Source organism: Periophthalmus magnuspinnatus, chromosome 19 (assembly GCF_009829125.3).
Source record: "Periophthalmus magnuspinnatus isolate fPerMag1 chromosome 19, fPerMag1.2.pri, whole genome shotgun sequence".
NCBI lineage: Eukaryota > Metazoa > Chordata > Actinopteri > Gobiiformes > Gobiidae > Periophthalmus > Periophthalmus magnuspinnatus.
The window spans coordinates 12,213,164-12,234,459 of NC_047144.1; the positions used below are offsets into that span (position 1 = coordinate 12,213,164).

The 21,296-nt window shown below is 38.5% G+C and overlaps 1 protein-coding gene across 1 annotated transcript; it reads right to left on the reverse strand.

Annotated features, from left to right (window-relative positions):
- Nucleotides 1–230: 230 nt before the first annotated feature.
- dusp3a (dual specificity phosphatase 3a) lies at nt 231–20,930 on the reverse strand. The gene is made up of 3 exons (XM_033984864.2): nt 20,576–20,930; nt 11,156–11,388; nt 231–5,366 (listed from the first exon to the last, which is right to left on the reverse strand). The coding sequence occupies exons 1-3, from the start codon at nt 20,758–20,760 to the stop codon at nt 5,137–5,139; spliced, it is 648 nt and encodes a 215-aa protein (XP_033840755.1). The 5' UTR covers nt 20,761–20,930; the 3' UTR covers nt 231–5,136.
- Nucleotides 20,931–21,296: the final 366 nt, after the last annotated feature.

Here is a 21,296-nt window from a genome sequence, read left to right on the forward strand (position 1 = left end):
GAACAGAGTGAAACAAAACACAACTCCAAGTATGTTTGTGACGACGTATCAACCTTTTAAAATAGAGTAGTAAGAGTGTAATACACCTTTAAACCCATGAGTTGCTTAAAACAGAACAATCAAATGAACACTTAGGGCAAATCTATGTGACAGTATAGATTTCTTGTTAAAATGGTTGTCCAAACTGTGGAGTCTATTTTCTGTAGGTAAATAAAGACCCACTCAAGAATGATGTTATTACCTCAGCCATTTATTGTTAAACATTAAAAAGAAAAGGACTTCTTCCAAGGTAATATATAAAATAACCATTTAAAATCAAGTGCACTTCAACAATGTCCCAGTCCCCTCGCTCAGGGTGAAGTGGAGAACTCAAAAACACACATACGTCTTTGCAGTAAGGCTTTAGGTGGGCTTATGTGAGGACGCATCGCAATTTACAATATTAATTTATACATAACACAACACAAGGAGACTATGGCACCAACTTAAACAGGTTCGGAGGCAGTGGGCTTGTTGTGCTAACTCCGCTTTAGCCTCTTGTTTGGATAAAGAAACAGCTCTGACGTCTGCCAAAACTATTAGTAAATGACTTCTCTATTTACTTAAACACGTGTTAGCCTCAGGTCACTTCAGATCCAGATGAGTTTCCATGATGCAACATTTTAGTCATTCTCCATCAGGGTGTATTAGTTTTATGGCAATCACAGGAAGTCATTTGTTAGCCAATTTAAGTGTCAAGAGACAAATTTTACCTGACGTAACAAAGTAATTTGCATCCAATTTTCTTTTTTGCGGTAACTTTTTGGCAGACCCAGGTTTGACTGCTTTTACGAGTGACTCACCCTGCATACAAACAGTAAACCAGGACTCAGCCAGACGCTATTTGACAGTTGGTATCGTTATCACATCATCAATACCTGTTTCTTTTTGTACAAAATAACCATGATTACAGGTGGAAATGATCCAAGTAACAAGACAAAATTTGACCAAAAAACAATTTGATTAATTTACAATTCAAAGTTCAGTACATTCATATTATGAAACAATCCTGTATACAGTTTTACCCCAGAATATATGGTAAAATTAGCAATTCAATTGCTCATTGTGGTTTACATACTCAGTATATACGTACATTACATTGTACATCAATGGCATTTCACATTTGACCATTTGCAAGAATACATAGCTTTTTTACAACTCACATAGAAACACAGTACAAAACCAGGCAACACCCTTACACTCTGTGAGGCTTCACTTCTGATTGACAGTATTTTACACACTTTTAGAAACAAGCAGATTGAACTTAAATTGTGCAAATCAGATTTGAACAGCAGGTGGCAGTGTTACGATACACGTAAATGTATGAATGTGTAGAGACAGACATCTTCAATATCTTTGCTTTGAGGGGTGTTCATTATAAACACATTATAAATTTGCCCAAAAATACAGATTAGAAACATGAGCCTGTGATGGCGGTCGTGACATTAGTGTGGCATTCACATCACATACTGTAGTGTGTCAAAGTACAGGCAGTTAAATGCTTTTAGGTGCCTACCCTCATTCTGAACCAATGCAAAGGAAATTATCAAAACTTCAGATTGTTGCTTTTTTCATTCTAGTGGGAGGGCAGTATTGATGCTTGTACTGCACATACTAAGTGCTTCCCTGGCTTTGTAGCAAAATCACTGTTATTGTACAAAGCCAGTTACACCATCTGTACTTGAATCAGGACCAGATCATAATTGTGGAGAGGTTTGGGGTTTGTGATGAGGTGACATAATGCTTGACAATAGCCTGGAGCAGCAAGGCTTTCACAACGAGTCAAAGCTGCGGAGTTTCAAACACGATCAGATGCATGTTATGAGATGGCAGTCCTATGAGTATGCTTTAATAAAATGTTATTGCCCCATATAAGAAGCATCACAACACCTGCCAATAATAACAGGCAGGACTCGTAATAGTAGTGTAATTATCTATTCATATTAGCAGTACTGTAGTCTGAAAATACAAGTAGGAGACAGAAATGTTATTCAAAAACAACCTTAAATCAATACAAGATCATTGACTCGGGGTGGGTAATATAGACAAACAATTCTACATTTTCTGGATTGCCCTGATTACGAGGGTTAGAAAATTTGCTAAAACGGGATAGTAAATTTTTAACAAATACTGTAAAATTAACCACAAAAGTGCAAAAATATCACCTTGTTTCAAAGATTTAGCTTTTTTTTTTTTTTTATTGTTACAATTGACAATAACATAAATCGTCCACGTCAATAAAACTCCAAAATTTAAAACCACCCATCATTTGGGTATGGGGACTACAGGGATAAATCTATGAATGTTGGTTCAATGTAGTACTTTGCATTTTATCAATATACGATTATTTTAAATACCATTACCATAAAACCGTATACTATGTAATTATGTCGAAACAAAAGTGCCTGTATGAAAAAAAGTCAGACTAAAAACATGACGCATGCCTCAGTGCCCAGATAAGCATTCAAACCCTCACAGTTATAAGCAGAGTTTGCATAATCGCAGTAGTATATATATTTATATATCTTACACATAAGTGATGGTACTTTGCATGTACACTTGTAGTACTTGTACATGCAGAACTGAAGGTGCTGAGTACACTGTGATGTCATATAGGAGACAAAGGGACTACATACCTACACATTAGAGACACATTGCGGATACATTCATATATGTCAACACTTATATGTATATACAGTATACATGTATATGCTAGTATGTATACAGATATAGCAAAGGTGGGCTGGGTTATGCCATGAAGCTTAGGCCCTATGCTTTCACCAGGGATGTCACGTCGTCAAATTGTTGCGTTACGATCATTGTGAGTAAAAACATCACATCATAATTAAACGGTTATTCGCGATAATTCACAAAAACAGTCAAATCCACAATTTACTTTCATTCTACGTACACTATATTACTACTACAATAGAATGAAAAATCTGTATATAGTTTAAAGACGCACTATGTAACCTTTCTGCTGAAGACTCCTCCTCCCACCTGCTTGTCTCCATGGAAATATTATAGAATGTTCCACACAATGGCATTATCTACCTCTATAGAGACAAGCGGGAGATGCCACACATTTAATGCCATACTGCAGAACATTCCACATAAATAAACAACATCTTCATTGAGACAAGCAGGTAGTGTTACTCCCAGCATGTTAAATAATGCATGTTTAATTTTTAGAGTATAAATTGAAGAGTTCTTACGATTATTTTTGACGTAAATAGTCATGATAATCGATTAATAAATTTGTCTTGACATCCCTAGTGTTCACTCAAATACATTTTCAAATATGCATTCACGATTCCACATCTCACTACTACATGTACTACAGTTAAATACATTGCTATAAGAAGTGATATAAGTGTTAAATGAGGCCTATATGTGACTACTACTCTCTGTGGTTACATTTAGATGGGGGAGTATTGACATATATTGCAATGCTTTTGTAGAAAATCAAACTAGTGAAGTCGTGTGCTTGGGGTTGTAGGGTATGGCACACTAAAATGGTGGACACGAATGGCTGTGTCGGGCAGTGAATCCACTCTACGACGATGGGAGAAGAGCTTATAACATTTATTACTAACACCAAACTCATGTGTAGTAATAAGGGCATGTTTATCTTAGGGTTATTGGGACAAAAACGTACATTTAGCGAAAAACTTTAGGTATCTGATCAAAATGGCTGACACTTACCGCTTTAGTAATGTAGGAAAATTACATATATATAATGAATTTGTTTACAATTTGAAAGTAACGTCAAACACATGTACAGTAATAAGGGTATGTTTATCTTAGGGTTATGGGGACAAAACATATACTTGGCGATAATGTTGGGGGGTTTGACTAAAAAGAAGAGATTTAATAAGTTCGAACCCGCTTCTGTGATGTAGGAAAACTACATAGAAGAATAAACATGTTTACTATTTGAAAGTCATTCTACATACTGTGGCAGACTATATTTTGATGCTATAGTTAGTTATAATAAAAGTTTAAACAGGGCTGACACATAACTGACTAGGCTGTTTAGTCCCAAACCTAAATTATTTGAAGATTTGACAGAGCATCCAGCATAATTCACCATACTAGATTACTCCAATGCTTTTGACAATATTTTCGAATAATTTTATAGTGAATATGTACCATTGCAAATGCCATCCATCGTACTGTAGGATTATCTGACAGCTAAAAGAGATCCATATTTGCCTCACACTGGCTGTATTGATCTTTTGTAGACGGCGTTTGATCACATGACCACAGCAGAACAACGCCCAGGTTTGATGTTCTTTATGGACTTCCATCAGGCACAGTTCTACCAAATGGACAGCAGAGGTCACTGTTCAGTTTCACTATGTTCATCAGCTTCAGTCATTTTTGAGGCAGGTATTTTCACCAATTTACCGTCACTACTACATAGGCAGAGTCCCATTTGTGTTTCCTAGCCTCCTTGTCTCCTTTATTCCTCTGTTGTCTCTGCTACTGACAAGTGGCTAGTGAAAAATGTTTAAAAATACATTTCTCAACTCAACCAACTTGCTTTTACTTGTTCAGGAATCACACTAATTTTTCCTTAATCGAGAAATCATGGAGTCAGAGAGTCAAGGAGACAAGTAAAAAGAACTGGGACAGGTAAGTGCTGATTAACGAAGATATAAAACATTTACAGTTTGTTGTGCATTGAATACTAGTGCCTCCTAGGGCTCGGAGGACTCATTACAAGAATAAGGGTCTCAAAACCTAAATGGAATGTATCTATGTTCAACTATCAAACATTATGAGACTTTCCGGCAGTGGACACTATGGAATGATTGTGCTCTAATATTCTACTACAAAAACAAAACAAAAAAAACAAAATGATTATCGACATTTGTGGAAATTGATTGGTGAAAAACATGACACATGATTTAGAAAAGTAGAAAGAGAGAAAGAGATAGAGAGATACCCATTTAAACAGCAGCGTGGTTATGTGGGAGGAGTGTATCACGTGAACCGCTTTAAAATACCCCTGGTGAGTCAGTGCTGGTTTTGAGGTGGGGCCAGTCTCAAGGCATGATGGGAGGTTTCACTACAGCGTCTCTGGATGGCTCGTCATTTGGTCTTGATTTTGGGCACCTCTCCGTTCAGTCGCCCCTCCTTCACCAGTCTCTCGTTGAGCTGGCAGAGTTGGCGCAGGAAGCCGTCGTTGGGGCCGATCTCCCTCTTGTGGCGGACCGTGGCTACTGCCTGCCGGGCGTCCAGTTTGTGGTGGAGCATCAGGTACGCGATCACCATGGTCGGGGAGCGGCTGTAGCCTTCTCTGCAGTGAACGTACACCTTTCCTGCAGAGAGGAACAAAGCTGGTCTGACAAATCGATATTAAAGAAGCTAAAGACCACGCAGACTAGTACACGCCCATGGACCACTATGAATCCTACCTGGACGACTGAGGGATTACACAGATATAAGGCCACGTTGTGATATAAAAGAAAGTACTAGGATTTAATGTTGAAAATCATATTCTACTGACTAAATAAAGAGTGTTTTTAATTATCATTGTGGTATCGGAATCGGTTTGAGTCCATTTCTTAGCATCGAAATTGAGGTTGAAGGTTTTATCGAAAATAATTAAAGGAGCTGTACCTGATTTTCATGTAGTAAAGTAACATTTATCTTGCTCCAGTACAGATATATAATAAAAACAGCTCTTATGGTCCAAAAGAGACCACTGTGTGCTGTCTCCATCTAACTATAAAGCATGAAAGAAGAAGTGCACTGTTAGCATGCTAGTTGTTGTCAGCATTACCCTGTTGCCAAAGTACGCCCTGGTCGCTTAAAGTTGTGAAACATGCTGAGAAACTTATCATGGAATAATTACGATGACAGGACTGTGTTAGGAAAATGAGATTTCTGCAAACTGTCTAAAATTAACTAGTCAAAATCAGGTTGGCTACAGCGCAAAACATTTCAAACTTCACCCAACACCTGACCAATGACAGGTGAACAATACAATACAATTATCAATATGGCGGCTGTTTCATAGATTCGATATATTAAGCAGTATGTGAGTAGAGATGTAAATACTTGTATCAGATATCAGGTCCAGATACTGGTTAAGGGTTAGGCAGGTCAATCAATTTATGTTTTCAAAGAGCACTATGTAACTTTTCCATTCATGTCTTGCTTTCCTCCATGCAGATGTTATTACACTGCCTTGAATGTTCCACGGTATGGCATTAAACACATCTATCTTACATTTATCTAATTATAGGAGCTCAAAAATGCCTTGGAAACATGCATTCTTATTGTGAGTGGGGTCATCTCTCCACAGATCTGAGCTGTAACTTTATGGCAAGTTAGTGGCATCATCTGCTTTTCTCCAAGGAAATAAATATGTTTAATGCCATACAGTGGAACATTCCTGGCAAACTAATAACATCTCCATGGAGACAATCTGGCAGGCCCTTCCCCAGAAAAGTGACATAGTGTGCCTTTTAAAGACTATCCAATGCCCTGATGAAACCGAGTATGATGGCAAGCGTATTGTCACCAAAGTATATCGTCAAAACTGAGGAAGAATAGGATTTTGTCTACATTTATTTTAGTTTTCTGTTCAATTATATGAGAGTGATGTTCTCTACTTTCCGTGGCATTTCCCTTATAGACTATGGCATGATAAACTACCACATACTACACATAAAGAACAGAACAATGTATAAAAGAAGCTACAATTTAAACAAAGGAAAGCTCACATACGCCCGGTTTGATTTTGTCTACGCAGCATCTTGTGTCTGCCAGCAGGGGGAGGAAATGCAAATGTTTGGTCCTGACCTCTGCTGCAGATGGGATAAAGTCAATCATCTTCTGTTCCTCTGTATCCAGCAGCACACTGTGTCCTCCACAGAGATATGAGCTAGCCTTCTGTAATCTACAATACACACTGTTTATTAGTGAATGCCAACCAGGGCTGCAGATAGCTTGTTTAAGTTGTGCTAACTATTTGCAATGACTAATGTAACTTGTGTATTTTTTGATTTAATAAAAAAACTATATAGATTTGAATGTGGTAATGAGTAATTGCTCTATAAGAATTTCATTGATTATGTACAATGACAATGAGATCCATCTATTTAATAACCTGAGACAGAAAAGTTGAGATTACAATGAATAATGCAAGAACTACTAGCTGGATGTTCAGTTAAATTGAAAAATGGAAATATTTTTTCAAAGGTTTACTAGTCAAAAATTTTGAAGATGAGATCATATAAAAGGATCATAAACCATTTTGAATACTTTAAAGAAACATTATGTCACTGAAGGTGGCACATTATCTGCATGGAAAAATAAACTTAAAACCACACTTCAGAACTACTTCTCCATCAAGATAGACAGGGCTTAGTTTTATGCTATGGTCTGGAATATTATAGCCAAAAGAACAACATCTCCATGGTAGAGGCGCTCCTCCAGATCAGGTTTATGGAGCTGCAAGTCTGGTCACAGTTTTATATGTTTTTAATGCAATAAAAAATCCAAAATAGAAAAAAAAAAACACACACACTTATATTTTACATATCTATTTTTGGCTAAAAAGTTACGTAGTGGGGCTTTAGATCATACAGCTAAAGTGAGTCCAATAAGGCTAACTTTAGCTTTATTGGGATACAGGTACAGCATTAGGTAATAGCATTCACAACAGTTTTTCCATATATGGACCAGCCATAACAACAACTGCATGTTTGTTTGGAGCTCCCCTTGTGTTGCCAATATGAGCAATTGCTTTAATGTCCCGAGAGACGCAGAGTTGGGATCACATGAGGACCAGGGACCTGTCCAGATCTGCTCCATCGGCACAAACGCTGTAACTCGACTCCCCCGTCTATTTGCTCCTCTCTGCATCCATCTCTGCCCTGAGTTTCTATAGCACTGACCAGCCAGCACTCTGTCAATGAATGACCTCTCCCATATCTAATCAGGCTTCCTCCATTGATCAATGCTCCTCTGCTGTAGTGTCTTGTTAAGGAAACAAGTTTTCTGGGCTTAAAGTGTCACTCGGCTGTCCATGGGTTTCAGAACGATGACAAATTAGGAAGGGTACCATAGCGAATAACAATTTACAACAATATATATCTTTTGAACGAGAAAAAAGTCGTCAAAATGTTGCAAATATCAGAAAGCTGGAACCCATTAATAACTCACACATGTGGATTGAAAGGAAGGAAAGGGGATTTCTTCATACATTGGTATCAGTTCAAAATGGGAAAAATCCCCAACATATTATAGTGATGATAATAGGCCTATATACTGCCCGAGTCTCTGTGCTCATGTGTCACTCCCAGTCTGTGCTCAGTGTATCAAGTGATATTGTACATAAGACAGTGCAGTTTTTAGAACAATTTGTGGGCTTTGCTATAGATTTAAGAATAATAACTAATTCATATTGTAATTTTGCATATGTCTAACATGTGATGTCACCCTCCACTCCTAACAAACCTTTGCAATACTGTGAGGTTCTTTTGAATTTCAGAAACAGTGAAGACAAAATTATTGAGTTACAGAATAGTTTTACAGGATAAACTTAGGGTTGGGCAAAAATTACTATTAAATCGATTCATCAAATTTGAAGTTCAAATCGATTTGTTTGATAGGCATGTTTTCTTTATTTACTATTTTTATTTTACCTACTTTCTTGCGTTGGAAATTTAATTGAGAATGTAAGAAAGGCTGTGCACTGCAGTTACAGGGAGGAAGTGTAGCACCGGGCCGTGCAGCGCTGACCGCTTTGAAAACAGTGATGTCAATTTAAATATTGGGGCTACACGTTTAAAGCAATAGCTTGTTTTATTTCAGTCATAAAAGATTTCCCCTAGTGGTCAATTAGTTAAATATGATCACTTTTGAATATAATCTTTTAGTTTTGACAGTTTTCTGTTTGCAAAACATTTTTAGTGGAATTAAAAAAATAAATTAAATAAAAAATCAAATTGAAAATCTAATTTTTGGAGGAAGAAAATAATCGACAGTTTTTAGGAAAAATCGCCCAGCCCTAGATAAACTAACTACAAAAGTGGAATATTCTGTGAAAACAACCCTATGTTGTTTTTTTTATTATATGTTCAAATGTTTAACTATTGGACAAAATAATTTCTCTTGATAATACAAACATTCTTTACTGCTCGCTTTCCTCTTCGGTCTTCACTAAAGACTTTGGTGTGAGGAACATTTGCCAAACCTAATGGAGAGCGAACAGCCTCCTCTGTCAGAGCTGATGGTAAATCTATACAGGAAAACATGGTCTAGTCTCTAACAGCTCATGAGAAGATGTTTTCACCAAAGTAACAAGGTAAATAGACAGGGTTCATATATGTCAGTATGTGAAGTGTCAGTGTTAGGCCAGTGTTTTGTCTCTGGATGAACAAGTGAATGTTTTGTCATTTATTGAATAGTTGAAATGTTGCATTTGTGACTACACTGTTATTTTATTATGTGAACTATATGTGCAGGTTTGAAATAAATATTCTAACTAACTCTATCTCATATATTGTTCATTATTTTCTATAGAGCTGTGTTTCTGTATTTGTCGTGTTATTATTTTGTGATAGTCGGTTGAATCTTCACATTTGAGATTTTAATGATCAAATTAAAGGTGGACTATGTAACTTTTCTGAAGGACAGTCCACCACCTGCTTGTGTCTAGGCAGGAGATGATATTGCTTTACCAAGAATGTTCCACAGTATGGCTTTAAACTTGTCTATATATACCCACACCCTCCATCTGAAAAGTTACATAGTGCAGCTTTAATGAAAAACAAATAGCTGACCATTAAAATATACAAAATTATATTTAATGTCCCAAATTTATGAATCACTGCTCAATGACATCGTTTTTCATGTCAAACAAAAGAGCAAATACATAAATTTGTAACAATTATTTCACTACATAAAACAGTTTGGGCAACTTTGTCCATTTCCATTTGCAGTTAGTAGAAAAATAATGAAAATATTAATATAATATTAAGCCTAATGCTAGAGTCACAGATTATATTAGTCCTGGTTTGATCCCGGTTTAGTCCTGATGTGGGCTTGGGTCTGTTGGTTTGGTCCTGTTCTGGTCCTGGTTTAGTCCTGGTCTAGTCCAGGTTTAGTTCCTAGTTCCTACAGGTCTGTATGTCAAACCTGTTGTCATCCAGGACAAAGTGCTGGTGTTATATGGAACAGGACTCAGGAGGGAGTCAGATTTAGACAGGAGACTCATTCAGGCTAATGCTCCATCTTCACCTCAGGGACACACTGACTGAGACACGTCACGTATGGGGCAGAAGAAGAGACAGTTGGCCGTTTATTGCAGTGTTGCTTAAGGGCCCCCAGCTTGGATACTTTTATTTTAAAATAAAATAAAAACTATCCAAAATTAGGGTGACAGATATTTGCACCGATAAATGTGGATCGGGTATAGGACGTCAGATTATATTGCATTTTTGCAAAGCTGTTCTAATTAATTTAAATGATAAATTGGGGTATTTGTGTAGTTAGTAGTTGTTTGTGTTTAAAAAAAATTATTTATATTTTCAGTCTCTGCTCTGCAACTTGTTGATATCAGGTATCGGCAGATTTTGAAGCCAAAGTAGCGATATCGGTATTGGAACAGAAAAGGCTGGATCGGTGCATCCCTATCATAAAATGTAAGATATAGATATTAGCATAGAGCTGGATACTTTTCAGTTTTACAGGGGTCCAGTACTTGCATGATACCTGGTTTTCAGTACAATACCTGAACTATACTTTATTGCGACACCATGTTGGTATCTTTTAGCAGTACACATGCTTATGCTTATTAGCATATCTAATTTCCCAGTTGATTGACCTCGGCCTTTGCATAATGCTCTTTACACAATATTTCCTCAAAGTATATTTAGCTCAAAGTTATTCAAACCTCGGCTGATTTGTGTTTTTTTTCCCTTTATATATTTGGTAATCAGTATATTAGGTCTGTAAATTACACAAATAGTGAATGTACTGTTATAGTTGCAAAGAGCAGACATTTTGTTTGTTACCAATTCACAATTCTTTCGAAGCTGTAACATTATCAAATTCAAAACACTTTAATGAAATACGTATCGTAAATGTGCCATACCTTTGCCATTATTGTGCGCTAGTGCCTTGTCGATGAACTCCGCCCCCTCCTCAAAGTAGGCACTGAGGTTGAACTGCTCGGTGTCGTTGGCCGAGATGCCGTGGTACGTGATCCCCGTCCCAGCGTAAAACTCAGCGCTGGTATTCACGTGCATAAACGAAGTCCCCTCCGCTACATTCAACACATGGGTCACCCCCAACTTCTGCAGGCGCATCGTGTTCTGGGCCACAAAGCTAAAAGGACAAAAATACAAGTACAGGTATTTCAGTTAAGCAACGGAGAGCAACAAGTAACCTATTTTTTAAAGTATTTCTGCTTACGATGGCGAAAAGTAGACTCAATTTTGTGCTGCAGAAGAAAAACTAATACAGATCTTTGTCAGCACGGGACAGTTGTCTGAGTTGTATTATGTTGTTATAGCCGGTATCCTTTATAGCAGCCGTATACAACCCATTACAACGCATTAGACTGAGAGCTGTGTTAGCAACATCTCTATTAGGGCTGTGTACAAAAGCACTCAGGGAGGTTGGACTCAATACAAGAGTTTCAGTTACAGAATAAGAACTGTAAAAATGTTTTGCTAAAAGTAGAAAAAACAGTGCAACAACCACACCTTAAAACATGGATATACAAATGAACAATCTTAATATTTTGGTTGGTCTTGGTCCTGATTAAAGCATCTACGATAACATTAATTTCAATACATTATCTTCAATTTAATGTTTATCCTTCGTACACCTAACCAGTTTGTATTTATAGATTAAAATATAAGTTTATTCACTAATTACATGCAGCTTTATGCGACAGTAGGTTTCACTTAATGTGGTATTTAAAACCTACAATGGCAGCAGTTACAAGCTCACCAAAATCTGATAAATATCTTGTTTCTAGACCTTTAAAATTATGTAAAGAAGATGAAAACTGCACAATTTTAAGCGAGTTATCAGAGAATCAGAAAGAAATGACATAATTTTGCTGTTTACATTTCATTTTATTACCGTACATTTCAGACTATTGAGCGCACCTGAATATAATCCGCACCAGCTAAATTTGAAAAGAAGATATATTTTGTACATATATAAGCATGTATAAGCATATAAGCCGCATGTTAAAAATACGTTATAACATGAGATATTTACACAGAAAGACGATTTAATTTCTTTAATTTAAGACACGCTTTGGTCAACTGTGCCTGAAATTCGGCAGTACAGCACCAACACGTCATCAACACTGGATAAATATACCTGCATTTAGGAAATAAAACTGCACCAACACGGGCCATCTGCTTTTATTTCCTCTCAAAGCTTTTGTCGTCTTTTTACATTGACTAAGTTCTTCCTGCTGCTGCCTCCAATGTCGCACCATTGATTCACTGAAACCAAACTTACGTGCAGTGGCTCTATTTCCTTCTTTGATGCCAGATCCATTGCCTTTAACTTAAAAGCTGCATCATTTTCATTTCTTCGTGTGTTTTCCATGATGAGGGTGTGTGCGTGATGCGTAAAATGACAGTTCAAAATCAAAACTAGTGTATTCTTCAGCGCATAATCTTTCCAAGTCTGTCTCACTTTTACCTTTACTGTTCGAGAGTGCCCCCGGTGGCCGTTAGCCAGTAAAAATCTATAAATTAGCTGCACCTTTGTATAGGCTGCAGGGTTCAAAGCATGACAAAAAAGTATCGGTTTTACCATAGTACAGATGCAACAATTATCAGACTACTCTACCTTTCAGCCTTCAGTCCCATAGCTGGATGTATTTTCAAAAAAATCACAATCTGACTAGCTGCCTAATCAAAAAACGAATGGCAAACTAGTCGACTACGTAAATAATCTTTAGCTGCCGCTCTATACAGTATACAGTAAACATTTTGTTCATAACTAATAAATGAAGCAGACTTTTATGATCTTTCGTGACTTTATGATCCCACTTGAGTGTCTTCCAGAAGCGAATCAGGCCATAAAGACCCAGGGTAACAAAGCAGAGGACAGAGTCTGGCCCCGAGCCACTGGACACTGATACTGTCCAACCAGAGACAGCGAGAGGTCCAGCTATCGACTGCATCTCCTGTTTCAAGAACGAATGCTTCATGGGGCGTTAAGTGTTACTAATTAGCACATCTGAAATTATGTTAGCAGTAAATACAAGGAGGATTTTTTTAAACTTTAAAAATAATAAACCAATAGCCCCACACTAACACTGAAGAAAGTAAATAAATATATGAACCTAGAGACATGTGAGAAGGTCAGGTTTGGACATGTGCCAAAGAATAGTTATGATTTTTTTGAATAATTAATTAATAATAAGGTTCATAAAGAAAGGCAAAGCAGATGTTCTAGTTCAATTTAACACATTTAACAAGAACAAAAAAAAATATTGCAGATTAAAACGTCCAAGTCCAAACTCAATCTGCAAACAATTAGATCTTGATTTGTTTAACATGCACCAGCCCTAAAACTAAACTCTGACTAGTGCATATTGCGATAATGCCATTGTGTTCTTGGGCAAGACACCCCACCCACCTCACTTATGTGTGTATGACTGTGTGTGTGTGTGTGTGTGTGTGTGTGTGTGTTAGTGCAGATTGACACCCATGCTTCTGTCAGTCCAGTCCACCTCAAATCCAAGTACACAGAGTGAATAAATAACACAATAATAAATAGTAAAACTAATTTGTACAGGTGATGTAAATGCGGTTAGTCTTGTGTAATTCTTCTTGTTAGTACAGTATTTATATTCGGTCCCATAGATTACAGAAAAGAACGTATCTGTTTATCAAAGTCTGAAGTGATCGTTTTGATTCAGCTCAAAGAGGCATTTTCTGTGAAACCCGCGGCTGCTGTGCGTGTCTATATCCGGCTCTGTCAATAACTGAGGCGAGGACGGTGACCTGCACAGCTCCCAGGAGGCGCCGCTGTACCATCCAATAAAACAACACAGCCTTCTGAGCGACAGAGAGGGAGGGGAGGAGGGAGAGAAAGAGAGAGGGAAGATGATAGAGAAGAGAGAAAGAGAGTGGAGAGTGAAGGCAGTCAGAGATAGGGGAGAATACGAGAAAGGGGGGGGGCAGGATAGAGGAGAGAGAGGGACTAGAGAGGGGGACAGGGAAGAGAGAGGAAGGAGAGGAAAAAACAGAGACAGAATAGAAGACGGGGAGAGAGAGAAAGAAAAAGAGGGGGGAAAGGATAGAGAGAGAAGGGGTGGGGGCAGTGAAAGAGAAGGAGAAAGAGAAGGAGAAAAAGAGGAGAATAAAGGAGAAAGGGGAGCGATAGATAAAGAGAGAGGGGGAAAGGATGGAGGAGGTTGGAGAGGGGGACAGGGAAGAGAGAGAGGCAGGAGAGGAAAAAACAGAGAAAGAGAGAGAAAAAGAAAAAAGGGGGAAAGGATAGAGGAGAGCAAGAAGGGGTGGAGGGGGCAGTGAAAGAGAGGGGGAAAAGAAAAAGAAAGAAAGACAGAGAAAGAAAGAGAGAGAGAGAGGGGGAAAAGGATGACAAAGGGGAGAGATGGAGAAAGAGTGGGGGGGTAGAGGAAAGAGAAAAGGGGAAGAGGAGGGCAGTGAGAGAGACAGAGAAAGAGAGAGAGAAAGAGGGGAGAATAGAAGAGAGAAGGAGAGGGCCAGAAAGAGAAAGAGGGAGAGGAGAGAGAGTGTGAGTGTGTGGGGAGCAAGAGAAAGAGACAGATGTGACAGAGAGAGAGGGGAGAGAGAGAGATCCCTGTGTCATGTCCAGGGCAGCACACAGCTCTTCATGTGTCTCCTCTGTTATGTGCACATTTAGCCTGAGCACTAAGCACACACACGTTTGACTGTACAAAATGAATGATGTATAAGACTGAAGCACTCCGCCTCTGTGTGCAGCTGAACCCTGAACACTCTGCATAAAGAGCTACAGGAGAGCTAGTACTACAGAGTCATATACTGTCCTTTACAAACCACACAATATCTATTCATGGGTGCTTTTTCACAATAGTAGAATTTCAAAGTCGATCTTGATACTCCAGAAAAAGCTGTTTTAATATTACGTTCCCCTCTGCTGGTCTTCACTGAGATGTTATTGCTTTGTTTGGAATGTTCTACAGAATGGAATTAAATTTGTCCATCTCTATGGAGTTAAGCAGGTAAAGTCACCAGGCCAAGTTACTGGTCAGATCTGTGGACAGGTGACTCCTTTCAACCTCAAGGTAATACATGTTTTCATTTTTATAACAGCTTAAACACATGTATGAAAAATGCGAGATAGGCATGTTTAATACCACTGTGAAACATTCCGGACAAAACAATAACATCTTCATGGAGACAGTAGCAGAAAGGTTCCATAGTACAGCTTTAACATCAGAAGCATTGATGTAAAAGCCATTTCTGATATAGTTGCCTCCGTTTCCTAAACTTTCCCATTGTAAAAGTACATTGAGTTCATCTGTGTGCCATGGTGCGTTTGTTGCGTTCACCTGGACGGTCCTGGCCTCTGTGCACACCCTGAGATCTGCAGTCCCAGAACATCTATTATTTAGCACAAGCTCAGCAAGAAGCAAGTGGCTCTCAAAGCAAACAGCTACACCTCCTGACTATGTCGACCTTTACTAAAGACATTACAGTATGCAGTGTTATGACGTACGACCCGAGACAGTGCTTTTCAATGGGGCTAAATCTGAACCATAGACTGTTTATACATATAAATGGACATAGCTAACCCGCTAGCTAACATGTTCCAAATAGGAAGCGATCATGGGTGCGCTTCAGGCTCCATCGACTCTGGCTCCAATTCACTTTACACTGAAAAAGTGTCATCCCTCTCTCTGTAACTGCAGCAGCCTCGTCATTGTGGTCTTAAAATGTTTGTATTAACTCACTCTACATGATCCTGTTATTGTCATTTCACAATTGTGGCCATAAATCAAGATATGAGCATTAATAACAGACAAATCAGCCATCTTCTTTACCCAAGGTCGCTCCTGCTAGTGTTGGCAACATGTTTGATTGACAGCGTTGCTAAGTGCTCACTCCCTGCTCAACCAGCAGTGCGGGCGAGAAGGGACATCCTTCGACAGCTCTTTGGTCGCTAGGATACTTGTGGTCGGAATTCCAAATATGGATCTCAGCTCCAGATTCGCCAGTATAACTGCTAGCCTCGATGAGCCTCATTTAAACCGTTTGCATTCTACTTATTCACCGCAATGAGTTTATAAGCGTTTAGCGTGTGTCACAACTCTCAGAGCGGTGTTTTGCTGTCACAGTAAAGCTAACAACAACTAACATGCTAACAGTGCACCAGCATCACGTCCTGGTTCAAGGACAATAAGAACACAAATTAGTAGGGTTGAGTATCATTAAGAAGTTGCTGATATGATACATACCTCGATACATAGGTCACAATACGATATGTATCTCAATACAGTGCACTGTCGATTCGATACAATATGATACAGTATATTTCAAATCGATTCGATACAATTCAGTGAAAAATAAAGGCTTTTGGGACACTTGATCAATGAATGATCAACCCCATTTTCACAAAAAACTAATTTTTTTTTTGTTTTGTTTGTTTTTTAATTCAGCTTCCATTTATTGAAGATGAATGATCATAACAGTGCATTTTGTTTTGTGCATTTTATCAACTAGAAAAACACATCAGACTGTTACATTGGACAGTATTACTCATCCACAGCTTAAATGAGCTCCATATTCACATGTTTAACGGCTCTGAACGATCACAACATATTTACTAAATCACAACTGTGATGTCTGTCTTTGTTAAACCAAAGTTAATATGAAATAAACCTATTTTAATTATCAAAACAGTGAATCAAATGTTGATACAGCAACCCACGATATCGATACTGTATTATTAAATGAAACAATATGATATATCAATATTTCGATACCCCTGCTAATTAGAAGTGGACAGTCTTATTTTGACGCTGACTGCTGCTTTTACAATAGGCCTATATCTGTACTGAGAGCAAACTAATTTTACTTTATTAGGCTACATAAAAAATAACCCTAAAACTGGAATCAGTTGTAATAAAACTATTTAAAGGACCCAATTGTCCAAATGATTTCATATTTGAGTTTTATTTCAGTATCTACACCATAGTAGATAGCTGTAGAATAGTGCTGACCAATAGTGCATTTGAAGTAGCACAGAACTGTACTAATAAGATGCCTCAGCACACACTTAGAGCGTCCCAGTGGAGGGAGAGCAGGCTTTAGTCCACCATCGATCTCCTCTGCTCCTCAGCCATTTGTAATATCTCATTAGACCTTCACTGCTTTGGGGACAGCTGTAATCTCATTAAATACAACTTATATTAGAAGCATGGTGTATTAAATGAATTACGTAGAGAACAATTTAATAACCTAAACTACCTCTTATGCATTGGTGCTGTCACAAGTTGGATAAAGGTACATTTTATTTAAATAAAAATCCTTTGATGGTGAAGTTTAGTATCTATAAATATGTCTGTGTTATCAAATTGTGTCATTTTTATTTCATTTAAATTGTAAATGGTCACATTTTTATCCAGCGCTTTTCCACCTCCTAGGCACTTAGAGAGCTTTACATCGAAGAACCACTCATCCATTTACACACACATTCATACACCGCAGTACACGGATGCTGGGGGCGAGGTGGGTTAAGTGTCTTGCCCAAGGACACAAGGACAGCATGCATCTGTGGGAGCTGGAATCCCACCGACCAACCTGTTGGTCAGTGGATGTGGCCACTCAACCAGTGATGTTTATGTAAAGAGCAGGAGTTGAACTGCCATTTAAGTCAGAAAATACCGTAAGTAATATATCGTTACTATATCCAGTCCATTCTAAAGATTTGCAGAAAGGGCTTTGTCCTATTTATGTGCTTGTTTTCAATATTGATAACTTCTAAAAGGAGTATATAATTTAGATACTGGTTTGAGTACTGATAAGTATGGGTATTGTTTTTTGGACCACTAGTGACCAGTAGGAGTTTGATTTTGATTTGAATTTAGATCACTTAAGTTACCTCTTCAAGGCAATATAAAGATACTGATTCATCTGAAAGTTCATTATAGTTGGTTAAATCCACCTGTCACTCATTCAGAGCACTGACCAATGGGAGGTGTGGCTTTGTTCAAGCATAACGCTGCATTCAAGAAACAAAACATGAATCAGAATATGGTTATTTGGCTAAAATTTCACATCATCATTTGCCTGGGAATACACACTTCTTCAATACTTTACAGAGATGTGAGTCTGGTCATCGGTGAATCTCCCTGTTTTCAAATTGACAGGTGGATAAGCCAATCACAGCCATGTGTGGTCTGTCCATATCAGAAAACATGAAGGAAAAAATATCACAGGAGGCTGAAAACCATTAGCCTCCTCAGAATCAATGAGCAAACCAATAAACTCTGTCAATCTGACGCGAGATAAATTTGATTTCATTTGTAAACCATATGTGATCAAGGAGCTCCTTCATTTCACATGAAAAAAAACTGATCTGATTGGAGGATCACGTTTGACCAGACTTGAGATGCAACGGAGGACATGTGGACCAGACTGATATCAATCTGTATAAAAAATACAGAGATATCCTTCTGAATTTCCCAGGTGACATTGGCAGAGGAATGAGATCACGTTTTGATTTTGATCAGAATATTGCCCAGCCCTAAAGACCAGTAGTGATAAAGCGCTCGAGTTCATCTCAGACCAGCCAGGTTGGCACATCCACATTGATGTTGTCACTTTGAGACATACAGTAATGTGGTTGTACACGACTCTGACCTCCTCCCTCCTCCCCCTCTGCAGCAGCAACCACAGCCAAAAGATGTACCAGAGAGACAAGCCAAGTTCATCCAGGCCATTAGACAGTTATCTTGAGGAAAAACTTTCTCAATTCTACCAATTCTGAATACAAATGTGAAATGGCTCCTTCAATAGACCACATACATTTACCACAAGAGGACTGCATAATATTTAGCTAAATGATTGTTACCATGGCTACAGCTACAACAAAAATGTAAATAATAATACTGATACAACACTGAGATAGAAATTTACATATTTATTTTTTTGGAAGTGAATTATGACTGATGTCTTCAAATACAAAAGCTATATTTAGGGTGTGTTCACATTTGTGCAATAATCACTTAAAAATTAGTACTAATCAGACTAAAGCGGAAACTTCACTTGGACTGAACAAAGACTAACCCAGGACTAGAACAAGAAGAGGATTTGACTTGTAGAGGGGTGAAGAAGTACCTATTATGGCTAATTATTGTTATATTCTGTTGTTTATTTGTCTTTTAATGAAACAGTCTATTTAAATATGGTTTTCTGGGATTATCTTGCATTATTTCAATCTTAAATAGTATCGTGCTTCAAAATTTGTCATTGTGCAGGTCTAGTACGAACGCACCCCTAGGTTATGGTTTTCTTTATATGACCCTCAAACTTGATCTTCATAGTTTTGTACATTTTGACTAGTAAATAAGTAATATATATGTCTGTTCATTTGATTCAACTTTCTGCGTCAAGAAAAGGTTTCAAAAATGCAAAAAGATAGAAGTTATCTCTTTATTACTCAACCATAAACGCACAGAATAAAAAAACTTAGTAACAGTCCCATCTGTTTGTGTTGCTATCGGAGTTGAAATTTGCCGAATCCTTTTTCCAAATGTCGTGGGAACTGGTCTAACAGGAATATCAGGCTGTAAATTCCTGAAGAGTCAGCATGTTCATTACAGAGCCAATAGTTCACCATCAACCAGTAGATTTATGTCTGTAACTCTACTATGGTTAATACACAACACCATGATGTATGTGTGTGCTCTGCAGGAGGGACTGTGCATGTGGCCATTACTTCAACTCAAGGCTACAACACTATTACCACTGCTGTTCCCACTAGACCCTTGGATTAAAGAGGGAGGGCAATACTGTTAAGAGATATTAGGTTTAGGAATAACATGGGCCTACTGAAAGAAGAATTTAAATGAGACTTTAAATACCACATCTACACCATGATCAGTCTATTCAGCATGATATAACACAGGTGCAAAGTGCTAGGCTCACTGATAGCTCCATTATGTTCATGGATAGAGGTTGCATCGCGTTTTCCTTTGCGCGTTTACTCTAGGGATCTTTACGCACAATGTGGATTATCAGTTTTCGATCGTGAAAAGGCTGGTTCACCTGTGTCTACAATGGCAGCGCATAGACAGTGAGCAGAGGGGATACAGACTCTCCCATGGGTGCCACACGGAGCTCTGAGCGCGGACACGGCTTTGCTTTGCGGGGTGACAACAACAGGCTGTCGCGCGTGAGCCTCCCGCCCTGTGCGCGTGATCTGTGCGTGATCCGTGCGACATGCGCCACTGTTGTCATTGTCTGGAGCTGTAGACCCGTCTCACCTGTCACCGAGACGCACGGATGAAGCAGGCACGACTTACGCGTTTCCGATGTAGATCCTTGGGTAGACCTCGTTGAAGTGCTGCGTGGGGAGTTGGTAGAAGCCGCTGCCGTCCGACACCAGCTCGTTGAGTTGTTGGACGGTGATGTCTCCGCTGTGCGCCGGGAGCACGGCTGGAGAGCACGGCCGCGGTGGCAGTTTGCTGGGGCTCTGGTGTTTCTTCATGACGCCTCTCCTCGGAGCTCCAGGTGTTTGAGTCCCGCGGTCAGCCTCGCGCTTCTTTCCGTTTCATCTCTGCTGCATATTTAGCTCCACACGTGAGTCGTGCCTGGCTCAAGGTGTCTCTCTCAGGCGCGAGCTTCACGGCGTCAATTACGTCAAGTGCACGTGGCTGTGGCTGGAGTTCCGGTGCGGATTTCAAAATAAAAGACTAGAAGAAAACCGTTGAAAATGTGAAGTAGTCTACTGTCTTCAATTGTGTCGCTTTTTTTTTTTTTATTTATTTTATTTTATTTGAATTAGTTTTCTGCAAGAGCATTTGAAGAGATAGCACATAACAGATGAGTAAGACAATGTGATGAGTGACTGATTCATAAATTTGAGCACAACTTTTGCATTTGTAAAAGGTGCCATCAAACTGTACTCAGTGATTATGAAGAATATAATTTAAGAATATAATTTCACCAGTTACCTTCTATTTGAATTATAAAAAATGCAGGGTCCAAGCTAATTTAAACTAAAATTAAAGTGTCATTATCTTC

Bases quoted from the DNA above. Each gene is read 5' to 3' on its own strand.
- dusp3a (XM_033984864.2), bottom strand. From the start codon at position 20,760: ATGAAGAAACACCAGAGCCCCAGCAAACTGCCACCGCGGCCGTGCTCT. The intron at 11,389-20,575 runs GTAAGTCGTGCC...TTGTCCTTTTAG, and splicing joins AGGATCTACATCGGAAACGC to CTTTGTGGCCCAGAACACGA. The intron at 5,367-11,155 runs GTATGGCACATT...TCCTCTCTGCAG, and splicing joins AGCGCACAATAATGGCAAAG to GAAAGGTGTACGTTCACTGC.